This window comes from Strigops habroptila, chromosome 3 (genome assembly GCF_004027225.2).
Source record: "Strigops habroptila isolate Jane chromosome 3, bStrHab1.2.pri, whole genome shotgun sequence".
NCBI lineage: Eukaryota > Metazoa > Chordata > Aves > Psittaciformes > Psittacidae > Strigops > Strigops habroptila.
In genome coordinates, this window is record NC_044279.2 from 54,452,786 (window position 1) to 54,478,645 (window position 25,860).

The 25,860-nt window shown below is 39.5% G+C and overlaps 1 protein-coding gene across 1 annotated transcript in view; it reads left to right on the plus strand.

Moving 5' to 3' along the window:
- The window catches only part of LRP6 (LDL receptor related protein 6), a 131,848-nt gene that overhangs the window by 4,939 nt on the left and 101,049 nt on the right, over positions 1-25,860 (plus strand). The window contains exon 2 of the mRNA XM_030479714.2: positions 10,301-10,694. Within this exon, the coding sequence (XP_030335574.1) occupies positions 10,301-10,694 (394 nt within the window). The remainder of the gene's footprint in view (positions 1-10,300; positions 10,695-25,860) is intronic.

Sequence of the window (25,860 nt, forward strand, 5' to 3'; positions counted from 1 at the left end):
AGGGGTACGCGTTACTGTTCTGCGGCACCAGAAACACAATTGTTGCTTTGTTGCATGTTTCTGGCTGAGCTAGTGTCTGGGAGCATGCTCAGCTCCTCTTCCAGGTCTGCTGCTGGGGAGCCCTCATGCTTCAGCCCACTTACCAGAGAGAGATTTGGTTAGTAAACTGTAAGTGGCTGGTGAAATTCTTTGCTGACACCCACTTCTTTGATGGCACGTGCGGGCCGCTCGTGCTTCCAAGGTAGTTGGTGCCAGTGAAGCAGAATTCACGTTGGTAAAGGAATTTCTCACAGATGGACTTTTTACTGGTAAGTGGTGTAAGTTGGTTGGAGAAACATGGGGGCATGCCACTTTCTTGCAGACTTCAGGGATGGCTCGTTCACATTCATATGAAGGAGTTGGCATTGTTCACTTAAAAGTTTAAGCCCTTGAACCTACACGCTATGGCTCGCCAAGGGTGACTTGGTGTGTGGACATGAGGTTTAGGATGAGCATGCAGTAAGTACTTCCACTTCTATGCTGAGTGTTTTGTTGCGATGGCTCTTCTAGAGGGTAGTTGCTGTTCGGTGAAAGAAAAACATTCTTTAATAACAATCTTTATTTTTTTCAACTTATACCTCACTTGTGTAACTTCAGGGTGTATGCCACTTGCAGAGTTACAGAATGCACAGTGCTCTAAACAAAGAAGCTGTGTCGTTCTTTTGTGGTAATTGTCCAAGGCTTTGAAGGGGAAAGCATTGCATTTCTAATGGACTGTACATAAATGCTGGCTATCGACACCCTAAATATTAAGTAACTTTTCCAGATTTATATATTTGGCAGGCAAGCTGACATAGAGAGCCTTCATTAAGCTCTCTTGATATTCTTGTAGTTTATAAATATTTATGGCAAGAGATTCACAATGTGAACAGGCTCAATATTTGCTCCACATGGACAGAACTTGCTCTGAACACAGTGATGGTGTTTGCAGGTAGAATTGAGCTTGTTGTCGTTTCTTCTTTCTCATATGTTCTCCTGTGAAATGGTTATGAAAATAGGGTGGGTTTTTTGTCTCCTTGTGATTATCTTGGTACAGACCTTTCTATTTCAATGTAATTGGCACAATCCCCACCAATTTTGAAATGGAGTCAAACCGACCAGTCTATGAATAGAATGGAAATACTGTAATACCTTTTTCCATTTGATTTATAATACACTTTTAAGAACATACCATTCAAAATGCAGGTTAACAGAAGCAATGGTTTAGTTAGTAATACTTTGTTTGCTTTGCAAAATATTATAAACTATTTGGAGAAAGCAGTGTGTCAGTTCAGAAGGTGGAATGCTTCTCGAGCTTCATTATTTATACGGAGAGAACAATAAGGAAATGTTTTTAATATAAACAGACATGGAAAATGGCAATATTTGTAGAGATTTTTTTAGTATCTTGTTACAGGATCAGATTACCTAAATAGAATTACTCCCTCATGATATAATCAATGTGGCAGAAATGGGATTATAGTTTTAAGTCTGTTTATGAGGGCCATGTGTGAGCTCTTGATGTCAGATTTGAAAAGTAATCATATTTGAGAAAGAAAATCTTAATCAACTAGCTATATAATTTTGCTTAATCAAAAATCGCTTGTTTTCCTTCTCTATGATACTGAAATGTAATTTTCTCCTTTATATTTTTGCTCTTTCTACCTCCTCCCCATTTTTTCCCAGAAGAAAAACATAGTTTGTAAGTTTGTATGTTTTTGGTTTTATTTCACTGTTTATGCCTCCAGAACTTTTCAATAACAAGCATTCTCCTCTGTCTGTTGTCAGAGTTGAGGCTTCTAGAAGGTGGCTGATACGTTTGCTTGAACGTGGAAGGTAACAGAAATGGAAGGGGTTGTAGAATTTCAGACTTTTTTCCTTTGTTGTTCTGTCAAGCCAGAAAATAAACTCTTGTTACTCATAATATTAATGTTAATTAAAATGTTAACACTATGGAAATCCAAGAATCTTCTTGACTACACATGGATTAGTGGAGTAGGATTATTAAGAATAATAGAGTAGGCATTTGTAAACCTTGTAGTGACTCTTGCTATGTCCATTTGGAAAATGCACTGGTATTCTAATAACTCAGAGACTTAACTGAGACTCAGTGGCCTTTACCCTGTAGGTAATGGTAAAATTCATAACTCCAAGTTGGGTGGTTTTGTGTTTATGGGTTTATTTGTTTTTCTTTTGGTTTCTCAGAAATGAGCCCTATTGAATATGAAAAACCCTGGATCATTTAACTTTTTTCAGGGGATCCTGCATGTGTGTGTCACTACGTCTACTGTAAGCCTGTTGAAGATTTTACATTAATAGCGCTGGGATGTCAGTGGCTTTGAGAGTTTAAAAAAAAATAGGTAAAATAAATTGCGTAGTTCCAACTGTTTGAAAGTTCTCGCACATTTTATTTTTTTTTTTATTCTTGAAGTATGTGCACATCTTTCCTTACCCTTTCAAAACAGTCCCAGACTGTTCATTTGAACTGGGATTGTTATTTATTATATTAATCTATAGTAAACTTAATAGTCTTAAGAATTTAACTATTCTAAGTGTAATTTTGTTTTGAGAACTTTTTTCACTTGCAGCGTATTTTCTTTCAATTTTCTTACAAAACTATTTTCTAGTTCAGTGTGAATCCTTCAGATGTTTGCAAAATTGTTGATACTGTCTTGTCTTAAGGTATTTTACCTGCCTCAGAAACAAAACCTGGGAATTTGTATCTCCCATTACAACAGTTTTTTTCCATAAGGCTTTTAAAAAGTCATCTAAGGGAGCGCCTATGAACTTCTTGTCGATGTGGAGAAAGGCTTTGTTAGTTTGAAAGTAAACCAGTGTGTTGCTGCTCTGGGTGTGGATTTTTTGGTCCATGTGGAACTGTTAGCAGTCTGAGTGAGACACGTTGGCTGGAGCTTTTCTCACATTGTGTCTGCCCATATAGCTAGGGTCCTCCAGCTGTGGGAGGCGAGTGAGCTGGCAGGACTCCCAGGGCATTCTTGACTGGATGTGCACCTCCGAACACGTGTGCTGTCCAGGCTGGAACACATAATGAACTGCAAACACTCCAGCAACAAACTTTGGAGCATTCCGTCTCATCTTGCCAAGGTGAACAAGGTGTATCTTGTGGCCTTTTAGCCTTCCTAGGCTTTAGGAAATGGGCTACCTCTGTAACAGCCTCACAATGTTGTGTCTTGGCGCTCTAATTCAGCAGAGGGACTCAAGCAATGCAGTCTTTCAATGGCTTCATGGGGGATATGATAGAGGCTCTTCATTTATTTTCTTACTGTTAGAAACGCTGTAGCAAACGATGATGCCAGAAGGTGTGAAGGGCAGCATTTTGTTTCAGTGGGATCAGGTTGTCTTATCTATCATAGTACGACTTCAAGTTCGCATTGCAAAATACCAACCCCATTGAGATGTGGGACTCGAATTGGTCCAGTATAGCCAAACGAGGTTTCTTTTTCCGCATGAGCAAAGGGGTGTGCTAGGGAGAACTGTCAGAAACATACCTTGCAGACAGGAGCAACTTTGTGGCAGTCTACATGCGTACTAACTTTCTCATTAAACAGGTTGTGTTGATTTAAACATGGGTGTTCCCAGTAAAACTAAGGAAGTACTCCCTGTGTGCATAGAACTGGTATGATTCAATCTGCAGCGCTGTGTTATTCTCACAACCATTTGAGCATGTGGGAGAGTAGTGGAGGATGGCCATAAGTCCACCTGAGGAAATGGGAAGTGTAATGTTGAGGTTCTACAGACATTAATGTGGCTCACGGTACTACTTGGTCACACATACCTAGGAGCCTTCCTGCTTTCCAGAGTCTGCTGCTGGCCCAGGGAAGTGTACTGTGCTGCAACAAACAACATATTCCTATTCTTGCAACTTTGTGGCTCTCTCTTGTAAGCAGCAGGGTTGTGGAGGAAGGCTGTAGTGTTCTATGGCAAAGCAGCTGCAAGCAGGTGTCTGACCAGGGAGCATAGCTCTCTCTGCATCCTAGGTTGTTGTCAGCAATGCAGATTCAGCATTTAAAGTTATGAAGATGTCAGCTACTGAAGCAGTGCATTTTATCATCATGAGAGCACACTGGAAACAACTTCGGAGTAGGAGAGTCAATGTTATGGAAAGATGAACAGAGGGTCAGTGTGGGTATGCTGCCTAATACTAAGAAGAGACATATTGTGATAATTTGGAAACTATCAAAACTGGCTCTGTGGCTCTCTTGCCAACAGGATGATTTGGTGGGTCATGCCTGTCATTCAGAAAGTTATTTGCCTGTGATACACTGAAGTTCATGGTGTACTTCAGTCCTGTGTGCTTTTACTATGCTCTGCCAGGTCTGTTGGCTTTTTATGCCTGGACCTGGTATTTTTATCATTCCCTGTACTCCATTTGTTAAAATTATTATTCATCCTCTCATTCTCTTACCTCCATCCTTCTAGCTCTTTAGTAAGAGAATTATTTTCCATCTAATGCTACAAGCTTGGTGCAGAATCCAAGTGCTGTTGTTGCTGCTTGGTGTCTTTGGTTTTGCACTGATGTGGTTTACTCATCTCATTCACTGGTAAGCCTGGCTGTTCCTGTGACCTTTTGACTTACCATCTGAATGGCCCTTGCATGGCTGGAGCATGTGGAATACACTTTAGGTTAGCCGAAAAGAGGAGAAAAGGTCCTTTCTAGCAAGCTTGGGCTGCCTCATGCTTGTTTTCTTAAGTCCTGGTTGTCTGCTGTGTCCTGCAAGTGTATTTGTGAGAACAAGGAGGTTCAGAGGAAGGAGAGCTAATCCAGTGAAGATGAAATAGGAGCTACTGGTAAGTCTGTTCATTAGTTTTCTTGAAAAAACTTGTGTGGAATTGTGATTTGTGTGGAATAAATCAGGAAAGGTGCTGTGATGGAGCACTTGATGCAAAATCCTGGCCTGCTGCTTGCTGCTGAAACTCAAATATTTCCTGATGATCTCTTTTGTTTGTTTGAAAATCTAAATCATCTCTGTATAAGGTTTCTTGAGGCTGCGTCCCTGCTTTTTGGGGAAGTTATTTTCATTTGCAACTTGCCTCTCTTCTGATTTGATACCAGTCTCCTGGGCTTTTATTGCCAATGCTACCTCAACGTTTTCCTTTTTGCTCCGCCAGACTGAGCAGCCAAACTCAAACATTGATGGATAATAAATACACATAATTCCTTATAAGCATAAGCAATGTTGAAGAAACTTTAAACATGGGGAGTGAAGGAAGAGTCCTCACAACTGACTGTGCCAGAATCCTTGTGTCAGTCCAGAGACTTATGGTCTTCTGTTGGCGCTCTGTGGCACACCCTGGGAATGGGGAGCATTGTATTACATACAAGGAGTTTTCAGGTTTGAGGAGGTTGCAATTAATGCGCTTTGCATTATCTGTGCCTGTTTAAGTGCTTTTCCTTCCCTGTGGGCTGAATATAGGTGCATGTCAGTCCATCAAGGCATTTGGCAAATCTTGCTCACTGTGCCTCATCCAGGGCAATGTGTATTTGCTTGGCACATGTCATCAACGTGTCTCCCCTTTTCCACTCCTCATGTTTGCCATCCCTGTGGCAGTGTGCTTGGCAGTATCAATTCAGCTTTAGATGCTCAGAGTTCTCCAGCAAGACTTTTAAAGGATGGTGAGTTTTCTCTTCCCATGTCAATGACATCCTCCAATGTAACAATCCATGGGTTTCTTACCAGTGGACTCCTGCATGGATGTTTCTTTCCACAGTGTGAGTGGTTGCCCAGTATTCCTGGCTGGGTCACACTGGGATTCTGGGACAGGTTGCCACAACTTAGAGTGGCCACCTCTAGTCTGATGAGATCTGTTACTAAATTGGAGGTTCACAAGCAACTGGTTCAACTAATTTGTCAAAGCTGATGCAGTCCTCCCTTTCCCATGTGTGCTAGTACTCATGTTTATGTGACTTTGTTCTGAACTGGTTCCAGATGATGGCTGGCTAAAAACTACTTTTTGGCAGGTGGGGGCAAGAACATGGCAGCCCTTTGCTGGTTTAGTTCTCTGCATTGTCTCGCTGTGGGACAAGTGCAGGTGCCAATGCAAAATAGAGGTTGGGAACCAACAGCTGAAAGTGGAGCTTGGGAGAAAGGATGTGGCTGCAGCCGCATCTTGAGCAGATCCAGCAGGCTGCCAGTGAGCGGGGGGAGAGCTGCTCCCTCTTCCAGCTCCCTGCTGCTCGCCTTATGTTAGTTTTGGAGTTTGCTGGACCACTTCTTGCGTTAATTCAACTCGCTAACCCAGTCAAACCTTTCTCTGACGTAATGATTTGAATCAGCTCGGGGAGGGGCCCTTAAGTGAAGGGGTAGAACAGCATTGCTGGGGGTTGGGCATGAGAAAAAAGAGGGTTGGGAAAATGAGACACTGCTAATTGCTTTAACCAGGCTAAATTCCATGTCAGTGAAAGAGATGAGCATGCTGAAGGTAACACTGACCTCATGGCACCCGGAGGTGTCATGGATCATTGAAAGTGGAAAGGGAGCAAGCAGGAACTTGTGGAAAAGGCCTCTGGACTAGTTAAAGGAAAGCACGACAAATTCTGACAGCTTAAAGTTGGCACTTAAACACAGAAAAAAATTTGGAAAACATTTTAACTGGTACAGTGATCTTTTATGTTGGTTCGTTGCTTTGCATCCTGTGTGCTACAGCATTCTTAAGCCAGTATCAGATGCTCACAAATCAGATGAACAAAGCAAGACTTAAGTAAACAAGTGTTAGGGAAACCAGACTTGAGTACCTTGGGGATTAGCAACTTTCAGTATACTCGGGAGAGAGACAAGAGTTGCAATCAAGAGCTGTTTGATACAAGAACTGGAGTTGGGTGGTGAGGAGAAGGATGCTGGTGTAGAATTCTAGCTGTAAAACTAAGGCAAGAAAGACAGTGCCTGGATTTTAATATTGAATGTGTTAAGCTTATGGAGGGTGCTATGTGAATACTGGAGTTAACATGCAGTTAGGCTCAGTAGTGACCCAACATTGGCAAGAGTTTCTTACAATTTAAATGTTTTTTGTTGCAGTTCAAATGTGTTAGACCTTAGGCTTTATAACTTTTGTGTTCTCCAAACAAATGTTTGTTCGTGCTCGTGGATACCAAAAGAGTTAATTTTATAACTAAGCATAGCTTTTTTGTGTATTGGGTACTTTAATTAGAAAAATAAACTACATTTAGACCTCTCAGGTGATAGAGGACACTATTCACTGCTGTTTGAGTTGTTGATTTCAAAGATGAGTGGTTTTTATTTTACTTTTAAAAATGTGTGCTTCTTCCAATGTATTATAGTTTGTTGCAATTAATATGTATTTTTAGGATGTCTATAGAAAGGGAAATAGAAACATATGTAAAGAGTTCAGCATAAAAAAAATAGATCTGAGTTGTATCTCTTTGCCCCATTGTAACCTAAACTGCAAAACAGTTGCCTAGCTTTGAAAGGAGTTTCTCTTGTAGTTCTTCCCCTTGGTTATTAGTATAATTCATAACTGAGTTATTCAAGAAAACCATCTTTTCAGGGACCTGTGCTGCTTTTAAAGTGAGTTGTATGGGGCAGAATGGGATTTTCTGCCACAATTTTACTTTTGGCATTGCTGTCTGGGTCAAAAAAATAGCGAAGGTGACTCTAGGCACTAATGCTTCCAACTTCAGTAATTGGGTTTTATAGGATCTTGAAGCCTTCGTGTTTTCTGGGAAGGGTTGGGGGGGGAGGAAAAAACCTGGTTCTTATTATTTTGGTGATACATGCTTCATTCCTGAATGTCGCAACAAATTGGAAAGCTTTATATCCTCATCTGCCAGCCTGGCGGGACATGTTACAAGTTGCGGCTTTGAATAAGTCTGCATGAAGTTACACATCCTAAGTGTAGCTGTGTTTCTTCCTAGCCATCATTCAACTAGCTTGTATCATTCATGAAAAGGAGGTTTTCTCCAGTCCTTCCTGAGCCAGCTCTGAGCTCCAGCAAGGAGTGAATAACCTATGCAATGCGGTTGTGTTAGGCTCAGCAGTGCCTTCAGGCCTCGGTGATTACACTTGACATGCCTGGTGTTCCAATTCAGTGCATGCTGTGTGCGTGGGTGCTCTTGCTCCATGTTGCACATAATAATGGAGCCTGTTCTCATTTGTGCATGGATTTACCTTTTTTCAAATGCTGGGCATGCCGTCTTACTAGAGAGAGCTCTGCCAGTTGGCTGCACGCTTTCCTATGGTGCACTAGATGACATTGAACTGGCTATTAACTAGATTTTCTAGGTTGCAATTGTATGCAGGCTTTAAAAAGTAGAGGGTTTTGTTGTGTATCTATTTTTTACCACTTGCAGTTTATTGAATACTTTTTTTCTGAAAATGCAGTTACCATAAGCAACCTGCACTGCAAGAAACTGCTGTAATTAATTTGAAATCTTTAGGGGATGGGAAATTATGCAAGGAAGGAAAGGAGGTAGAGAGTAAGGTAGTAAACCTACTTATTCTGCTTTCTGATTTAAAGGAGTCTACCCCTTCTCCATGGAAATACCATCTTTAAACTAGATATTTTGCTGCACAATAAAAACTTTGTTTCTGGAGGGTTGAATAAAAACCTAGCATTATTAAAACCAAGAAAGCTCCTTCCCCCCCCTTTCCCTTCCCTCCCCCCCATTTTGGTAACTTCCCTTTTAAAGACTGCCATAAATCAATTCATATTCAGTGTTTCTAAAATTAGGATGACAGCCTAAACAATTTACTTAACAAAACCAAACCAAACCCAAACAAAAAATACACAAAAAACCCAAACCCCCCCCCCCCCCAAAAAAAAAAACCAAAAAACCCAACAAAACAAAAAAGACAGAAAGAGCTTCCAACATACATAACAGAACTTGCTTATTTGGAGGTAGAACTACTTAGTTCCATCAGCTTCTCACAGTGCACATGTAGCAATGTCTTTGATAGTTTTGTGGTAATGAGGGTAATGAGATCTTGGAAATTAGCTTTTGGATTTTCTGACATCTGTGTTAGTATTTCTGATTTCAGTGTGAATTTCTTATACAATGAACTGAATCCTTTCTCGCAGTGTAGCCCTTGACATTATTATTCAACCATGCACATCTTTGGCTCTATAAATGTAAACCCTTTGGTTAGGACATACACACTGCTCGAAGTTTAAAGTGCTCGCCTATGCTAACAAATGAATCTGCAAGATTTTTGTTGAAGCTATGTGGTGACAGGTAGAGGAGCATTTAGTGTGCCAGTCGGAGTATGTATCTCAATGCTGCTGTACAGCTCTGATGCTACAGTGCCCAAGCAGACACAGGGAAAGATAAAAATGTTTTCTGATAGTGGATTTAAAAGGATGTCATTGTCTGCTTTATACAAATGTAGTGTTTTTCTTAACCTTTTGCTGAAGTAGGAATGAGGCTGGAATTTCCATAATGTTATGTGTAGCTTGTGGTTAAAGACAATTAAACAGCCATATTATACTTTAGAAACTGTCTGTTTTCACGGTTACTAGTTTTCATTAGTCATCTTGGGTGTTGTGTGTGAAGAACATACAAATGGTTGAAACTGATGGAGTAAACAAATAAAGCATATAAAATAGAGGCTTTGTATTAGAGAAGTAAACAGGAGTGGTAGAGCTGAGTTTGAAAGAACTCAAGTGTTGTCCATTCCTGTAGATTTATTTTTCTCCCTAACTCCTCTTATCAGCTTCAGCACTCTAAAGCAACATCTGTCTCATGCTATGCAATTCATTTTGTATTTGCTTGTATGTAACATGTCTGAGATATATAATTTCAGAGAGTATCAACATACAGGTGGCTTTGATAGCTTGACATGAATTACACTTTGATGGAAGTGGAGTGTATATTACTAAATTATAGGGGAAAAAAACCCCACAATCTTAGCTCAAGTGGGCCAGCACTGAGTGCTTAGAAAACTGCATTACCCTTGTCTTTCAGGCTCTTATTTAAGCATCCTGCTCTGCAGAACAGTGTCATTTGGGCACTTCAGACCCCCGTTTTCTTTGTTCTCTCCCTTCTTCTTTAATCTTAGTTTAATAATGCACAGCCCAGAATAATGAGCTGCCCCTTACAAGTTAACATCTTGAATTGAAGCACTGTTGAAAGGCTTCAAGTCGGTGCTTTTTAGTCAAACTACAAAATGTCCCCCCACCTTTCAATTACTATTTTTAAATTTCTTAAATTAGTTGTGGCCTGGTGCACCATCATAGTGCAAGCTATACTTAATATGAGTGGTTTTAATGCATCTGTCTATACCCCCACCCCTTATTTCTCTCCCTGTAGCTGCCCCGCTGTTGCTGTACGCAAACCGACGTGATCTGCGACTGGTGGATGCTGCGAACGGGAAGGAGAATGCCACAGTGATTGTGGGTGGCTTAGAGGATGCAGCAGCAGTGGACTTTGTGTTTGTGAAGGGGTTGATATACTGGAGTGATGTCAGTGAAGAAGCCATTAAACGAACAGAATTCAATAAATCTGGGAGTGTACAAAATGTGGTCATTTCTGGACTTCTGTCACCTGATGGGCTGGCATGTGACTGGCTGGGAGAGAAATTATACTGGACAGATTCTGAAACAAATCGGATTGAAGTTTCTAATTTAGATGGATCACTGAGAAAAGTTTTGTTTTGGCAAGAATTGGATCAACCCAGAGCAATTGCCTTAGATCCTGCCAGAGGGTAAGTCTTTGTTAAAATATACCAATTACAAGTAGTAGAATACTTCTTGATACTTCTTGTTTGTTGAATGAATGTGAATGAAGTGATGGTACTGTTAGGGAAGTTATCCAAAGCCGTTTTGTATTATTTGCTTCTATTAGTGTGATTTGAAAACACTCTGCATGCCTGAAAAAATACTAAATACTAAAAAAAGTACTAGAAACTCATTTTAGCAATAGTGCAGAAGTTGAACAGAAATGGAGTAGTTCTAATGTAAAACCTGATATGATCTGCTTGAAAGACCATCAGCTGCCTGTGAACAGGCTTGTACCTCTCTGCAGTGTCAAGTAACGGACTTTTTTTGAGTTTTGTTCATTGTTGATATTCATGCTTTATTGGAACAGACAAAGAAATGAAAGAAATCAACATGCTGTATTAATAACGATTTGAGACACATTTTAGCACTTAACCAGAAAATTTACAGAAGGGTTCCTGTCCAACCGTTGAGGGAACTTCTGTTTTAAGAAGTTTTGTACTTTGGCTTAGCCCATTCTAGAACAGGTCTCATCTCAGATTTACAGTATAATCTTTTTGTTCTGTTCTTGGGACAAAGCTGTTGTTGCCAGAAACGCTAAATTCAGTGGTGGTTTTGGTGATGTTGTGTAAATGGCTAGCTTGAGATTATCACATAGGTAGTCATCTTGTAATAAAGTGACTGGCTTTCCCAAAGTGGAAGTCTAATGGAATATTCCTGATGCTGTGTAATCTTTTGATATGTTTTTATTAATCTGTAGTATAGATCTTATTTATACTGTCCTTTCTCGTGAACAATCAGGAAAATGAATCCATTGTACTGCCATTTCACGTTTTTTCAGTCAACTTTTTTTGGGGGAGAAATCACTGCATTATTTCTTTGGAAAGGGAAGGGCTGTTTTATCTGCTTGCAGCTCCTTTACATTATAGTACGTTATAATGTGTTGAAATTGTGCGTTTGGGTCTTTTCCTCCAAAAGAATAAAGTCTCTTTATAAAACATGGCTTCTTTCCCAAACTTCATAGAAATATCCTATCTGGAATATTTTCTTTCACAGTTTCAATAGGCCTTTGACAATATATAAATGGGAAAGATGTTTCTTTTGCATTACTTATATTTCCAGCTTTGGAAGTAGGAAAAGCATAAATCCATCCTTCTGCTATCTCTTTACAACTTATAAATTGCAGCCAATGATAACATTAGTTTTATTTTATTGGATTCTAAAACCATTTAAGAGTGCAAGAAAAGATGTAACGCTTGTGCTCCTTCCACCCACCATCTGAAAACTGAGAGAAGTGAGGAAAACCACAGAGTGTTTCTGATTTGGCATGTAACCAGAGAGACCAAGGTTCTTGTTAGTTCGGAATAATGCACTCTTCGGAATAACGCACTCTTGTCAAGCCAGTTGGTCTTTTTTTGAAGAGTACTTGTATTTTCCAAGTATGTACAGTAATATGGATCAAAACTAGATGATTGCCTACTCTTGCACTCTTTAATACTTCAAACAAAGAGGAAACTACAAGAAGAAAAATGAAATAGATCAAAGGTAAAGTGAGCTCATAACTTTTTCCATACTGATGATCTTAAAGCAGTTGAAGCAGTAGAAGTAAACAATTCTATATGCCTAGATTTAAAACAAAACAACTTAAACAAAAAAAGCCCAAACACTATCTCCCCATTCTCCAAAACAAACAAAAAAAATCCCAACCAGGAAGAAAAAAGCAACCCTCCAACAACTGTAATTGAAAGACAAAATATTTTTTTTTTTTTCTTCTAAATCTTTGTAAGGGTCAGGTACTAAGCTTTTGTATAAAGTGTATGTTTTAGGAAGAGAATGCAATAATAATCCACTTGCTGTCTTACCACATTCCAGTTGCAAAAATTGCGATTCTTGTATGCAGTTTTATGACAGAAAACCTTTCAGCTTTTAATAAATTTGGTTACATTTCAGAACGGCCTCCAAAACTTGAAACATAGGTGGAAAGGTGGCATCAGCACAGGGATGTAAATAAATAAAAACTAAATCCCAGACTGTTCTTGCATGCATGCTTCTTTCACTAATATTTATATTTTTATAGCCCTGTAAATGTCTTTTGGTTTCACACTCTTGTCTGGCAGACAGTGGTAGGAATAAACCATAAAAGTATCTAAGAACAGTTAATAAAATCTGAAAGTTGGAAAAGCAAAACCCCTCTCATTTTCCTGCAGTCTAATCCATCTCCTGTTATGCTCAGTTGATGGTTATTCCAGATACAGTTTTATAAACTCTTGCAATTCATGAAAAGAAGTGATTTAGCAGCCAAATCTACACTAAGGTCATCATTACCCACAAGTTCCATTTTTCATTAAAGTTTATTTGTCAAGTGTACTTGATGTAAAGAATTTTTCAAATGTGCTTACAGTATCAAGCATCAGTTCAACCTGGGAGGAATACAGGGATATTGTCTGGGAAGTTTGGGATTAGGCCAGGAAAGCTAAGACGCGGTTAGAATTGAGTCTGGCCAGGGATGTGAAATACAGTAGGAAGGGCTTCTTACAGGTATTTCGCAAACAAGACAGACCAGGGATAATGTGGGCCCCCTCTGGAAGGAAACCCGAGAACTGGCTACCCTGGCTTTGGAGAACACTGAGGTTCTCAATGACTTCTTTGCCTCAGTCTTCATCATCACCACACCGCCCAAGTTTTGGAAGACAAATGCAGGGACGGAGAAAAAGAAGACCTTAGGCCCACTGTAGTAGTGGATCAGGTTTGAGATCATCTTTGGAACCTGAATGTGCACAAGTCCATGGGACCTGATGAAATCCATCTGCGGGTCCTGAACGAGCTGACGAATGAAGTTGCTAAACCACTGTCCATCATATTTGAAAAATCGTGGCAGTCAGGTGAAATTCTTGACAACTGGAAAGAGGATAATATAACCCCCGTTTTCAAGAAGGGGAAATACAGAGCAGTCAGTCTCACCTCTGTGCCTGGCAGGATCATGGAGCAGATTCTCCTGGAAACCATGGTGGGACACATGAAAAACAACAAAGTGGTTGGTGACAGCCAACATGGCTTCACTAAGGGCAAATCCTGCCTGACCAACTTGGTGGCCTTCTCTGATGGGGCTACAGAACTCATGGATGGGGCAGAGCAGCTGATGTTGTCTACCTGGACTTGTGCAAAGCGTTTGACACTGTCCCACATGACATCCTTGTCTCTAAATTGGAGAGACATCAATTTGATGGATGGCCCACTCGGTGGATAAATAATTTGCTGGATGGCCACGTGCAAGGAATTGTAGTCAACGGCTCAATGTCCCACTGGAGACGGGTAATGAGTGGTGTCCTTCAGGGGTCAGTGTTGGGACTGATCCTGTTCAACATCTTTGTTGGTGACATGGATGGTGGGATTGAAGCACCCTCAGCAAGTTTGCCAACAACACCAAGCTGTGTGGTTTGCAGCCATCCAGAGGGTCCTTGACACTCTTGAGAGGTGGGCTGATGCCAGCCTCATGAAGTTCAACCAAGCCAAGTGCAAGGTCCTACACCTGGGTCGGGGCAATCCCAGGCATAGCTACAGGTTGGGCAGAGGAGAGATTCAGAGCAGCCCTGTGGCAAAGGACCTGGGGGTGTTGGTTGATGAGAAACTGAACATGAATCGGTTTCAGTGTGCACTTGCAGCCCAGAAAGCCAACCGTATACTTAACAAACTTCATAGAATCGTAGAATGATTTGGTTGGAAAGGACCTTAAGATCACTTAGTTCAACCACCCTGCCATGGGCAGGGAGACCTTCCACTAGATCAGATTGCTCAAGGCCCCGTCCAACCTGGACTTGAACACTGCAGGGGTAGGGCATCCACAACTCTGGGCAACTCGTACCAGTGCATCACCACTCTCACAGTGAAGAATTTCTACCCTCTTTCAGTTTAAAACCATTATTTTGATGTGAAATGTGAAGAACAGTATAAGCTAGACACAAACAATGTATTTTCTTGGCCGTGTCCCATGTAGACTAAATTGAACATTTCACTAACACTGATGTTTTTAGCAACGTATCCGCTGTAAGATACTCAACAGTTGTTCTGTGAAGGTCATTACTCTGTGCTTAGTTTGGAGGAGTATGATTGGACTCTCGCAGGCCATGTTACAGCAACAGTAGGGGCAATCAAAGAATTAACTTGTTTGGGTAGCCTTTGTTACTGCTGCCAATGCCAGCTGTTAATTGTGTGTGAGGTATATGTGTAAAGAAAACACTGGAGTAGAAGTTAGACTTGGTTCCCATGTCTGTTATCAATAATAAAAAATGCGATACATTTACTGATGGAAACGATTTCTCATTTGGTAACTGAGGCACAGCAGCCAAGTCTCATTTTTACTCTGGTATTTTGTCTAGGAAGCAATCAGGATCTAAAATGTCTAGACTTCTCTTACTGGCCATCTCCTGTGTACATTTTGAGGTTTGAGCTTCTCATTTTTTACATTCATACGCTATAACTTCGCTTTTTTTCTATTTTAGTTGTTTTGATACTCAGTAAAATATTGTGTGTGTACCAGCAAAGAGAAGGGACATCAGATGAAGAGGAAGGGAATGGGGGTGCTTGCTCAGCCTTTTGAAGTGAGTCGGAGGGTTCAGGGCAGTTTCAGGAAGGGTTCTTGGTCCTAATCATGCTTTCTGAAACCGTTTAGTCCTGACCTGCGTTAAACAGGAGACCCTCTAAGTAAGATCAGCAGTTGGGAATAACACATACTCTGACACTTTAATGTTGACTTTTTGCCAGGGGAAGACCAGGTGTTAGACCACCAAGTGCAGGAGAGCACCAGGTTTAGGAACTGCTCACACGAGAATTGAGCAAGTGGAAAAGAGGTTTTTCTGCTTCAGCACTCGAGATGAAAAACAGTAAAAAATGGCATACCTATTCAGATTCTTTAGCAAGTACTTCTTGAAAATGCAGTACTGTATATTTGTACTGCTGTTTTCTTGTTGTTTTTTTACAATTTGTACAGCCCTTTTGTCCTCAGGGAAAAGACTTCATTATCATCGTTACAGTTCTTCAAAAATTACCCTTCAGACAACTTGATCAGCTTTCTTCACAAGAAGCACTATCAAAATGAACTGGCTTTTCTCACTTCTAGATATATTGTTCACCACAAAGGGAATTTTAAGTGCTTCCCAGAAGTGCTGACTGATTGCTTACTTTTCAGGACATGTTTTAAATCAAGTGACTCTATAGAGTTACCTTAATTGTTAAGCTCTTGTAAAGCTTTTGGGTTGTAAAGGTTTTCAGTTAATGAATGGAATTAGAGTACAAAGAGCTACAACACTTTTTATGACAGCTGAAGTTGATTTCTGGATGAAGTAGTTTGCATGTTGGGGAAGATCTTCAGTTTTAACATGTGCCCCTCCCCCAGCAGACTTTTCTCTTATTTTTTTTCATGTGAAGATTTTGCAGGGAATACATATAATACTTATGCTGGCTTTCTTTATGGAACAACTTCTTTTGTTTCTTTGCAAGTTGGAAACTTGACTTCTGACACAAAAGCAGTTGTAGTACAGGCCTTACATCTGCACATCATAACAAAAGATTAATGGGAACTCGTAGTATTTGTTGCTGAGTGGTACATGTTATACAACAATATAAGGAAAGGAACATGGACAGTTCTAATAACACAGAATCTGATTTGGCAGGAAAAACATACTAAAAATAAGAAAAGCAACCAGGATTTCTTTGTAAGTTTACCTGTTCGGTGAAGGGTTTTTTGTTTGCATGCAAGTTAGTATTATATAAAATGGCACCTTAAATGTAAATTCCAAAAATAATGCAAATAACTGAAGGCTTTGCTTTCTAGATTCTTTTGCTTGATGCCACCTCTCCCTTCAGCATATTGCTTCTGGCTGAAAATCTTTCTGCTGCTCCTCTGCTGATACTAACATATTTCACAGGCAGCAGATTTAGTGCACTCAGCTAATTGTTTGCTGTATAGCCTGGCCTGTGCAGTAAGGAGTTAATTTTGAGGTTTTGTAGATGACTTACATGCAGGTATTAAGCTGATATGAAATCTGCAGACTGCTGTGGTGTTGGCACAGGGATTTATAAGGTGTATTTAATCTTTCTTCACCTAAGGAGGCTCTGTTGATCAGATGATGTTGGTTGCAAATACATCACTAGATTCTGTTAACAGCTAGGATATTAAACAAACCAAAAGGTTGGTTTTTTTTTTGTGACTTAAAGATAATGAAGCTAACACAAAGATAGCAGTAGTCTTGCACAGAATGTTCTGATGACACTGCATCAGGAGTGGCCTGCTTTGCCTCTTGCGCTGCGTGTAACTTGGAAGATCTGAAATGTAGCACCGGTGTTGCTAGCAGCTGGATGATCCTAGCACAGGGATTGTTGGGTGACCTGGATCTTTAGGCATGGGGGACTGCAAGTCAGAGAACATTGCCTAGGCCAGGATTATACTTCATGATTCAAAACCTAACAAAATACAAAGCAGTGCTTCATCCTGCAAGAGGCTAGCATGGCATGTGAAACATCCTTGCCATCTTCTGCTCCAGAACTACAACTCCCTCTGCTTCAGAAGTGTAAGGAGTTTGGGGTTTAGCTCTTGGTCAAGTGAAGATCTTCGTGGCTTCTGGAAACAAGATCAGACACTATTCCCTTATTGTAATAACGCTGAATATTAACTCTAGGTTTTGGTTTGGTTTTTTTTTTTTTTTTTTGTGTTTTGTTTTGGTCTCATTGACACTGTTCATTTTGAAAGGTTCTTTCACAAAACTTTGCAAGGTTTGTTTGAGATTTGTCATGTACGGTTCATGTGATACTGGTTTCCTGTTCTGTGCTAGGTTATTTCCATGGGGCTAGATGCTAAAATTGTAAAGGTGTCCTTTTATTGCCAGCTCAAAATGTTAATTTCTTTCTCCTCCTCTCTTTCACCTCACCTGAAGGAGGAGGTGAAGGAAGGTAACCAGAAACCCACATATTTAAAACAAAGCGAAGGCTTGCAGCAGTGACCTCTCTTGTAAATCTTGCTGTGCTGGTTTTAGATGTTACTGCCATTGATTGCCTGTCCTCACCCTACTGCCAGAGGTTGCCAGGAACTCAGAGGAACATATTCACTAATAGATTTAGTTTTCTGGCATTGTACCTAGTTTTCCCTTTGTGCAAGGAGACAGGAGAGATTTTGCTTGTTAGAAATCAAACTAGAGTTCATGGAACTGGTTTGTGCAGGACAAACATTCTTCTTATAGACTTAGGTATCTTAAAAGTTGTAGATGCTTTTAGCTGTGGGCAAGTATGAAAATATCCTTTCTTCCCTCCGTTTAGTGCTTGGGCTAGAAAACAAGACTGTGGACTGGCTGAGTTGAGAGCTGTGCTTTCCTTTCTGCCAACTTTCCTTTGAATAAGCTAGTAACATCTTGCCAAAACACTAAGTTCACTGACTTCACTTTGTGTCTTCAGTTTCAGACTAGTTCTGGTGAGGCATGTGAATATGGTATGCTAAATGATAGTCTATTGACAATTTAAGGTAACAGTCAAGAGGATGATTTGGCTGTCTCTTAACATGTACCTCAGTGCTGCAGTGATAAGAATTAGTAAACTTCATGCAACTTGCTGTAAAGTATCAATCTAAACTTCAGATATTTGCATGCAATATTTGTTTAATAAGTTAGAAGTATTTAAACTGAGGTAGTAATTTCTGGTCTGCATGAATAACCTCTAGTGATGATGAGTCTTTGGGCATGCTTCTGTTTATCTGCATTTTCAGTCCCTGCAATTATAATTTAGCATCTAAGTCTAGACTATGAAGACCTGTTGTATTAAAGAAAAAAAAAGAAATGAATTGTGAACAAACAAGTTTTCACTAACAACATTTTGAATGAAGCGTTATGCTGAGTGAACACAAGGAAAATGATTTTTAAAATAATGATTTTAGACTTCTGGTAAGCATTACTAGCTAGACGTTAATTAAAAAATGTTTGTTCACACACTTTAAAAAATTAAAATAATCCTGAGACAACTTCTAATAACTATGAACAGGAAGTCAAAAGGGCCATATTAATTTACAGCAGAGTCATAATCTGATACATTGTTCATTCTGCGTTCTTGCTGGAGAAATTCAAAGTAGCATTGCTGTTAAGGATAGAGTGGCTTTAAAGGAATGTTCAAGCTATTTCTGGGGAAGGGGCCAGAGTAAAAAAAATGAAGTAGATAAAAAATCCTCCTCTCCCCCCAATATAACTTGCATAACTTGGCAGTGTTTGTCAGGAAATCATTACTTCAGAATCCATGACAGCTACTAATGTCATGAGCTTTTGATTGCTCACTAAAACCACTGCAGCTGGCTCAGCTTAATACCTGAAAATTGCTGCAAGAAATTATTTTTTATACTTCATCTTAAGGAAGAGTTTTGTTTGTCATCTCTACTATTTCAAGGCAGGTTATTTTGGAGGGGTTTTTTTTGGAAATGATGGTGAGCCTTACAGACAACGTGTGTTAAAGCAGGTCTGCATCAAAAGAAATGTATTGGCAAAATTAGCCTTTAGCGAATGCAGCTCACTTCAGTGTGGTTTAAACTTTCTTTGTCCCTCCTGCGACCATCTTCCCATTCTAAATAAGCTTCACTGTCAAAGCCACACTTTCTGCCATGAGCTAAGATTATACTGACAATTCTAGCTGTGATATATCGGCCAGCACACTGTACACTTGACCAGTGCGTTTGCAGCAGAAATGTGTAAGGTGGAATCAAGCTGAGTCACAGTGGTTAAGGGGAGCAAGGTAGTGTCTGGCTTTATCATTAAGGAGTCTGCTTGTTCATGGGCTTGAGGAGTGTGGAGGTATATGGAAGAAGGAATGCTGGAGGAAAAAAACCTTAAATTTTCTTAATTTAAAATCAAATAGGGTTGTTTCTTTGTGGGTTAGGTTATCTCCCCTTCCCCTTCAGCATTTTGGGTAGTGACTGAAATGTGCCGATTTTAGAGCTTAAAAGTTTGGTCTGAACTTTAGACCAAAGGTTTTGATCTGCATTGTAGAAAATGAAGCAGAAAGTCACCTTTGTTCCTCTGCAAGAAGTTGATTGTTGAATTTAAGTTGCTGACAAAAAAAAAAAAAAAGATTGATTTATGTCAGGCTCATTTCTTGAAGAAATCTAATAAATCCACTTGCTAGCATGATTTGGAACAGACTGGTAATATTCTTTACTTAAGCTGTGGATTAAGTTTGTTTAAAAAATAAAAATCATAGCACTCAGCTGTATGAAAGTTCAGCATGATTAACAAAGAAAAAAGTCTATAGAAGAACCATTTTTATTTGGCTGCGTTCCTGGAAAAAATAAGACTATCCCTGTGGAGAATGAATGTATTTCAGTACTGTCTTCTCTATAGAGTGGTCAGATAAAATGTCACAGGATAATGCATTGTACAGAGGACTTCAAGCAAATGCAGCTTTTACAGTGCAGCTGGTAAGAAAGGAGGACATATGAGGAACATAAATTGTGAGGAAGCTTAAATAAATACTTAAATAAATACCTTAATACCTAAAATACCTAAATAAGTGTTTCTAGAACTTATGTGGTGACCCCAGGACAGGAGAAGATGGTTCGTGTTACAGTCAGTGTGCAAGGGTTGTTTGTTGGGCCTGTATCTGGACCAGCACAATACAGTTTTCCTGATCTATGTACAAACTACCTGAAAATGAGCTGAGCAAAGCAAAAGTTAGTGCTTGGGATTTCTGCTTGGTGCTTGGAGAAAGAATTACTACTTCTAACTCTTTGTTGTATTGCTGTAGCCCATGTGGTGAGTTTCTTGTCTGTCTGTTTCCTTGGTAGGGGATGCCCCCTTACAGGATGTTTTTAAAACATCTGGTCCAGTTGTGGGTGTTTCATCATAAGAGAAAGCAATAGAAAAACCTGAACCTTGTCTGTGGGAGCAGAGTCACTTCAGATGGGCCAGCGATGCTGTTCCACAGTAATGCTCTAGATGTTAAATAGTGTGCTTTAAATGCATATGTGAATGCATATGTGTGGGTGAGAATGTATATGTAATATGTATTTGTGGTGTCTGTGTCTAGTTAATTGTATCGTATACTTGGAACATTCTAATAGTGTTGTACCTTAAAACCTAAAAAACAAACAAGCAAACTCTCCAAAATATCTCCTCCCTTTTTTCCTTCCCCTCCCCCACCCAAAAAAAAATCAACCCCAAAATCAACGAACGCTAAACCCCCATAAATGTGGAAACCTTTCGGTTTTTTTGTTGGACTGATGACTAGAAATACAAAGCATAGTAACACATTTTGTGGACCGTAGTTCTTTAATTAGAATCCTTCGAATACCACTCTCTTAAGAAAAAAAAGAAGCGAGCATCTATTCTGGGCTTCTTTCTTCCCTCCCCCCCTGCCTCCTTTCTTTCCCCAGGGTTGTTTAACACATACTTTACATTTTCATTTCTCATGGGAACCTTGTAGTTTTTCACTTTTACATCATAATTCCATGTTTCAGCGTAAAGTATTAGTTGTATTAAGTTTTCTCTGTCACTTCAAGTAAGAAGTGGTAAAGATAGGAGATTATGCAACTAAAAGCACTGTTAAGTTAGAGAGCTTTTTTTTCCAAATGAATCTATGTAAGTGTGAAATTTATTTTACTTATTTAAAGGATAAGTATGATCTCTGCTTTAGCAGGTTGTTAAAAATTACCTATAAATTCAACAAAACTCTCTTGCAAATTAAGCTTGCATAATTCTTTTGCTGTGTATTGTAGTGATGCATAGAAACATCTTCAGTTCTTAAGCAGAAGGCTCTTTTACTGAAAATGCATTTATTTGTCATAGAATAAAGCTGTATCTTATTGTCTAACTTTTAGGTTAAACTCTGGTAGACTTCTGAGTAAGCTGAAATGAAAGATGCTATTTTGATTTTGTTGTTTTATTGCGATAACCTGACACACTATTTTAAACAGCATTTAATAGTGTGCTTATTGTGGCCAGAAGTGATGGCTGGAGGTTCGGACTGAGAATTTCTGTTGGCCCCAAGACATACATAAAAGTAGATGCTTGACTGGGGAGAAGGATTGCTGAATGTGGTGTTCAAGCCAGCACTCATCATTGAGCTGGCAGGCGCAGAACGGCTTGGCAAAGTAGTCAATAGTGAAACCAGAGATTTGTTTTAGTAAAGGTCTGATTGCTGCTCAGAACCACTAAAAGCTTTAGCATTAAATAAATTATATAGTCCTAATCAACATTTTATAGCTACAAACCAAATTTGGATTTAAAGAGATGGATGCTATGAAAGCATAAAAGTACAATGTGTTCTTGAGGTTTGACAGAAATTTGTTACTTAACTAGAGAAGAATTGTCTCCTTGCATAAAAATGTCTTTCTATTCCAATGCAGAAATGAGACTTTCTATTCCAACTTAGAAACTGTGAGTTCCTAAGCAGGGTTCTTGATCTTAATATACTTGTTTTAGCCTCATTAGAATTGGTGAAATCTCATCAGCTTATACAACCAGAGCATTTTGCCCACTGTTCAGTAGGTAGTCAAAGGGCAGTCTTGTTGATAACTGTGAAACAGAGAGAGGCTCTTTGCTTACAGTCCCAAGTTGCCCTGCCTGGGCCAGATTCCCTATGAACTGTAGCCCATGGCTCTATTGTTGCATGTTCTGTTTTCTCTGTATCCCCCTTTGTATAAAATGGATGCTGTTAACTGATATTACACAGATAATTAGCTAACAAAGGGTGAAAAAAAAGGAAAATCTAGCTCAGAATGTAGAGGATTTCTATGCATCAGCTTTTGGATATCTGGCAGGACATACCTGAAATGGAGCCAAGCAACGACTGGGAGAAAGGTTCAGTGATTTTTGAGTTTTGATAGGCCTTATGGTCATTTGGGGGCTGGATGCAGAGAAGTCTTCCCGTTTTCACCAGCGAGAACGGGATTACAGAGCCAAAGGGCCACCCGTGCAACAGGGTGGGAAGATTAAGATTTTTGAGCTCTGGTTCCTATTTAAGTTCTTTGTCACTCTCTCCTTTTGAAGCCTGGCCCTCTGCAAACAACTGCTAGTAATCTAAAGTTGAAATCTTCTGAGCTGAATTTCTCATGTGTGGCTGTGATGGATGAGTTACATTAGGATTAGTTATATTAGTTGTCTTCTGTGCTTCTCAAAAACACACAGGATGAGACAGACTATGGATTTGCGTAGTTTGGGACTGGCTCTTCCCCGCACCCACCTGCACAGTTTGTAAAATCTCCCAGAGCATTTTGCCCATTCCCTTAATCCTCCTTATGACACATGAAAAGCTCCCTTACAGAATTTGACATGTGGCACCCTAGAAATACATAACCTCAGCCAAAACTTTGAATAAAGAGATGTGACTTTATGAAGAGGGTGGACTACATTATATTCGCCCACATGTGCATGCATGTGGCTGTTGACATATGCAAGTGTATATGCATATTTTATCTGTAGAGTTCACTGGTGTAAATATTAACAGTATGTACACTAAAGGATCAACAAACAAGAAGTGTCTGAAATCTGTTGCAGAAATCAACCCATTAAAAATTGAATGGACTTAGAGAAAAACTTGGTTTGAGTGTAGGTCTTTCAGAGGCTAAAGCCTTCAGACTTTTATCTGGGGATCCTCATAGGCCTACACTACTTGCGATTGCTCTGTTGATCTTGACAGGGCTGCTTAGTCAAAATTAGAAATGTACTTAAATGCTTTGCAGGACCCAGACTGAATACTTACTTAGCAGTCTGTGGTCCTGGAGCTAATAGATCAGAGCAGCTATCAGTATTTTTGGAAGGATGAAAAGATGGTGGAGAGAGAAACTTCTTAAGATACTCTAAAAGTAACTTTATGAAAATGAGAAGTACAATTTGACATATTGGGGAAAGCTGCCTGACAGCTCTTTTAGAGACTAGCAGAAGTCCTATATTTAAAACTAAGTGCAAGGAAAGAAAGCTACCCTGAAAGATTAAATGGGCTTAAAGAGAATGCTCCTGAAATCAAGTGGAAGGTCATCAATAGTAGTTACGTGATACTTAAACCTTGACTTGGGTGCTGCCTATCGTATTACAGATTAAGAAGTCTTAATCTTAGGCTCCTGCTCGTGAATGATTTGGCATAAGACTCTTCTATTGTTGATCTGCAAGACTGAGTTTATTTGGGGATTTAATTCCTGAATTCACAGTTGTCTGCTCAAGGAAGAAAAAAATTGTTTTGTGCCAATGAAAAAAAATGTAGAGCAAGTTAATTATATAATAAACTTATTAAGTGAATTTATTTTAAAGAATTTAAAAAATCATTTTGTGCTAATGGAAAAGTCAGTAGTATTCTGAAGACAGTTGTACTCAGTGACGTTTCTGCATTAAAAAGCCTAGTTAGACGCAAATTACTTGCATTTTAAAGTGGAGGAAGATGAGACTAAAAAACGTGTATTTATCAAGATTCTATAACTGTGCCTTTCTTCTTTCTCTTTCTCTCCCCCCCTCCACAGTATTTGCCCCCACCACATACACCATCCACTTTTCCAACTTTCAATTTTCAAAGCATGCTTTACATTCAACTTTTCGAGGGAATGTATATAATGTAAACATTAAGCATATCCTCTGGGGCTGTGGCTTTTAAGCGTTTTTCTTTCTGAAGTTCTATTTTCCAGAGTATCTTAAAGAAGGTTCTTAGAATCAGTCTTGTGAACTGCCTGGTTTTTCAGGCTGGCTTGTGCCTGTTGACTGTGATTGGCTGTGAAGCTCGGACAGATAAAAATCACAGCATTAATAGTTATTTTGCCAGAGCGGTATTGAGTATGCTACTTAGGTGGAGAACTGTGGTTTTGTGCAAAGGGAGTTTGTGGCATTCCAGTGTCCAGACTTAACTGATTGTTTTTTCAGTGCAGGACCTAGATGCTATGTAAAATTTCTTTTCAGGAACTGCTGAATATTAACTTCATTTCCCCCCGACCCACCCACCCTCCACCCCCAAGGTCCTAAGTAAGCTTAATCTAAGTATTTTTTCCATTAAATAAGGAAAGACTAAAATCATGCTTAAAATCGTGTAAGGGATGACTGCTCTCCCTTATATAAGTATAGGCCAAATCTGGTTAGTAAAATGGAGTTTTTGCTGAAAATTTGTAAAATGCACAAGCCAAGTAGTGAGAGCAAGTTTCAGATTGTTTCTGTGCTTGCTTCCAGATAAGTTTCTCTTGGTGTGACCATGGTCAAGAAGTCCACATGAACATAAGACACAGCTTGTCAAACATATGTTCAGTGAGTGCTTGACTAATGTTTTTCTGATGGAAAAGTTCTGGCTCCTTTTTTTAGAAACAATAAGAAAAATCTATGGGAACAGTTAGCCTTTTTATGACTGACTTTGAAGACGTTACATGACTTGTTTCTTCATTTCAGCCTGTCCCTCTGGAATTACAAAGTCGCAATGTTCTGGCTTTTATTTTCTCAATGCTGTCAAGAGCTGTGTATTAATCTTCACAAAGATAGTTTGGTGTTTTCTTTGCATGGCTAACTGTAGGGTTGTCAGTATTAAATAATTTTAATGCTCAAAAATCATAGAATAATATGGACAATTGCTGTATCCAGGGAGTTGACAAAAAAGCTGTAGGCAGACTATGTACAGAACAAACCCTTTGACCTTAAATAATTTTATTTCACCTAGAATTACCCTGTTTTGCGCAACTGAAGACAACACCGTTTTAAGGTAGCTGTGTTTCAATGCACAACAAGAAATCATGTCAGTTAATAAAGTGGTAATTTATGGCCTGGTGCAATCACCACCTAGACATTTGTAGGCTGAGTTATGCAATTTGCATGCCCTGTTGTGTAGTTAATTTGATTACAACACCTTATCCAGTGTTTGAGCAATAGGAACTGTTGACAAGAATGGCCATGCCCAGTTTTGTTTCAGAGCTTAAGTGTCTTATTTATCCAGGACCTTTTCTTCGTGGATAGATTTGTTACCCTCTTTAGGATTCGACGTGCTTGAAGTTCTCAAAACCATAAATTCTCTGTGGTCACCCAGTGAATTTAGAGACAGTAGTGTGGGCATGGACAGCATTCTGGTTGGAGGCATAGAGTTGCTTTCCAGCAAGAGTTACTGCAGTTTAATACTGGAAGAGGTCTGTGGGTTCTTTAAGAATTCAGTTTTAGTTTAGTCTTGGTCTCT